The sequence below is a fragment of the Triticum dicoccoides genome, chromosome 4B, assembly GCF_002162155.2.
Source record: "Triticum dicoccoides isolate Atlit2015 ecotype Zavitan chromosome 4B, WEW_v2.0, whole genome shotgun sequence".
NCBI classification, from domain to species: Eukaryota; Viridiplantae; Streptophyta; class Magnoliopsida; order Poales; family Poaceae; genus Triticum; species Triticum dicoccoides.
The window spans coordinates 44,134,116-44,137,624 of NC_041387.1; the positions used below are offsets into that span (position 1 = coordinate 44,134,116).

Sequence of the window (3,509 nt, forward strand, 5' to 3'; positions counted from 1 at the left end):
GTGAAGCATCATCCAAAGGGAGAAGAATTACACCAGGCAAACCATGTTGATTCCCATACAAGTGTTAATGCTGCTAATAAAAAAATTGTCCATATGGCACCCTCTTAACATTATCATTTGTCTCCTTAGAGATAGCAAAATGGTTAGGGGGTATGTATCCAAGCGCTTGCTTGTCTTTCCATTCTAACCATGACCATCTAAGACGCGAAGCCGTCAAAAATTTCTCAAGACCGAGCATACCCAATCCTGCAAGGCGTGTGGGACGACACAAGAGCTCCAAGTTAATCTTATGTTGCTTGACAAGCACTTTGTTTCGTCCCCGCCGAAAGAAAAGTTCCCAACAACTTCACAATAACTTGAAGGGTGTTGCGCGGCAAGGCAATGAGCTCCCCAAATCCATGAAGAATGACGGCAAGATTGTTGTCATGAAGATCTGTTGATTTGTGGACAAAAACTTCACAATAACTTGAGCAAATACCCCAATCTCAATGAATCGGAAGCTTTTCAAATGTCAAGTTGGAATAAAAGAAGCAGAGTTCTAGTGGGTTGCAGTTTTCTTGCCAAATTCCCAATATATAGATCCTCATGAATGCGTCTGTACTTGATGAAGGCGCTCGGACATTTGGAGATGAGCTGACACATGAAAAGTGGATTAGTCAGTAGTCATAGAACTCAACTCCTCTCACATTTCCTTCTCTAATACAGTACTACTAAGACGTTTTTGCAGTTCAATTTAAACTGCAAAAAACATCTTATTTTTTGATATGGAGGGAGTAGTAAAAAGTGGAGTGTGCTTCCATTGAAAACTTTGGAAAGGTAATTTCGTCCATAGCACTACAGTTGCCTAAAACGACACTGCTGCCCGCCAAAGTATTTGCCAAAATGAGAGAACGGAACAGTCGCCATGTCATTTTAAAACTTTTTCAGATAATATTCTGGACTTGCTTATTGGGCGGAGGCACTTCTATACCACCACGCTTAACTGCTCAAGTTAATTTGAAACATAGAAGGAGAGTGTGATGAATGGCTACCAAATCATTTGCTTCCTCAAAACGGTGTACAGTAAATCTTTGCGTCCAAGGCTTCACAACACGCAGCCACTGAAGTGCTGAAATAGAGCAACACGGAAGATCAACAGGAAGTAGGTAGCATCAAGAAGAACCAGAACAAGACCAGATCGCATTGCACAGAGAACTTGATGACCAAGTGATCTTGCATTCCATTCGAGAAACACAGATGATGGCAAAACAGATGTCACCAAAACGCACCGCAAATGACGGCGGCGCCAACCGGATTAAGATCCACAGCCAGAACGGGTCTTTTACAATGCGAAATCGCTCAGGCAAACCATGCCCCAACTAGTCGAACACAAGGACAAAGCGAAAAGAAAAACTCCAGGCTGATAAGACCTCGCAACTCTCAGTGAATGAAGCTTCAGGTTGGTTCGTGGAAGACGATCACGAGCTCAGGACAAGCCTTCACTGAGTCTCAGCTGCCGCCGGTGCCCCTTCTGGCTTCGCCCCCGGGGTCTCCTCCTTGGCCTCAGGCTCCACCTTCTGCCTGCCAAACACCTGCCACGCATCACAAAGCAGCCACGGGTTAGCCCTCAGATTCAACCAGACGCATCAGCGAACAGTAGCAGATTGGCCATCAGAATTCAGATTCCATCATAATACTACTACTATTCAGATGCATCAGTACATAGCAGCAGATAGGCTATTGGAATTGGGAAATTTAGAACAGAATCCATAACTGAAGCCTATCTGAATTCTGAATTAACAGAACAAATACAGAAGCACAGCAAGAAACTACAATGGGTGGCATGATTAGTAACCAGAGCAAATCATATGCAGCAGCAGAGCCGCTATAAGAACAGAATCCAACAACAAATGACTGAAGTCTGAACGGATCCTTATCATTTAGAACAAGATTACTAATACAACACATAGCATCAGAGCACGAAATGTCGGTTACTGTAACAAGTAGTACAGCAAGCTCAAGAGATCACAAGCATTTGACGGCAAAAAGGGCAGAGGATTCCAAGAATAAATTTCTGAACACAGGACGAAATCTTGCAAAAGATAATCTCCAGCAAAACTGAAAATAAATCTACATGGACAGAGACTGACTAATGCTTACAGAGGCAGCAACTAGCAAGGTTACCCCAACTTTGACAGCAAGAATCAGGAAATCCGGATGCCTGTACAGGTTAATCGCCACCTATATATATATATCGCACAATGAATTGTCCGTAAGCATAACAATCTTAGGAAAAGAAATCTCCAAATGCGTGAGGGAAAAAGTAAGTGTCCAAGGATCTACGAATCGCCACTTCATCCACACTGCACTATCATCACATTCACATCGTTGTTTTCACCACACAGCCTCAAAATCAGGCGAGCGGAAGCACACCTACCTAAAACATTTATCCAGATGCTTCTCCGTGCAGGGCAACAGGTGCAAAAAAGATCTCGCGAAAATCGCTGCTACAACAACAACAAACAACAACAAAAGGAAAAGAAAACAGGACGATTCCTACAAGAACATGCATTCCGATCCGAGGAACAAAAGGGGGAAACGAAGAGTGGCAACATTTCGTAACAGCACGCGACGAATAATTCCGAAATTAAACGGCTAGGAACTACACATGTGACGAAATCCGCAAGAGGATCAACATTCTTATCGTGTTTCTACTTTCTACCAGCACAAGACGCACGATCTAGCGAGCAAAGGCACAGGACACGTACGGGCCAAGATCGAACAGCAGCAAGCAAACATGGAAGCAGAACAAGGCAAAGCAGGAGCGCGTGCGTACAGAACGGGGAGGAGGGGGAGGGGAAGGAGGAGGCGTTACCGAGCTGGTCTTGTTGGAGATGTAGTCGCCGGCGGCGCGGAACCGGTTCTTGATGCAGTCCCAGTGCGTGTCGGCGCTGGTGTCCTTGAGCTGCTTGAAGTAGTCCTTGGTGGTCTCCAGGATGCCGGTGTCCTCGCCCGCCGGCTTCTTGAAGCACACCGGCGCCGCCGCCTGCTTGGTCCCCTCCTCCGGCTTCTTCCCGCCGTCGCCCACCTCCACCTTCTCCATCCTCTCCCCGCTCTCCTTACTCTCCATCACCGACGGCCGAACCCCCTCGCCTCGCCTCGCCTACCTACTACACTACGAACCAACCAACCAACCAACCCAGCCAGCCGAGAGAGGAGAAAGCTTTTCGTGCTCCGGGCAATGGTGGCGCTGGGCTCGCTTTATAGCCCAGCCGGACGCTGGCTTGGCATTCACGAAAGAAAGCCGCGGAGGGACGGCACGGCGCAGCTTCTCTGACAGGCGGGCCCGCCGCCCTCCCTCTCTCACTGACGTGCGGGGCCCATGGTTTCCCGTTTCGGCGGCCGCGCGCCCTCGCGCCGTCGCGCGTTAGGCTGACGGGTGGGCCAGCGCCGGCGCCTTCGGGGTTTTGTCAGGGTTTTCCCGTTAGAAGCCGAGAAGACGAGCGTTTCATTTCCTTGGGCAAGAGAAT

The 3,509-nt window shown here is 48.0% G+C and overlaps 1 protein-coding gene across 1 annotated transcript; it reads right to left on the minus strand.

Moving 5' to 3' along the window:
- Nucleotides 1-1,191: 1,191 nt before the first annotated feature.
- Nucleotides 1,192-3,226, minus strand: LOC119294894. Its single transcript, XM_037573174.1, has 2 exons — nucleotides 2,855-3,226; nucleotides 1,192-1,571 (listed from the first exon to the last, which is right to left on the minus strand). The coding sequence occupies exons 1-2, from the start codon at nucleotides 3,107-3,109 to the stop codon at nucleotides 1,479-1,481; spliced, it is 348 nt and encodes a 115-aa protein (XP_037429071.1). The 5' UTR covers nucleotides 3,110-3,226; the 3' UTR covers nucleotides 1,192-1,478.
- Nucleotides 3,227-3,509: the final 283 nt, after the last annotated feature.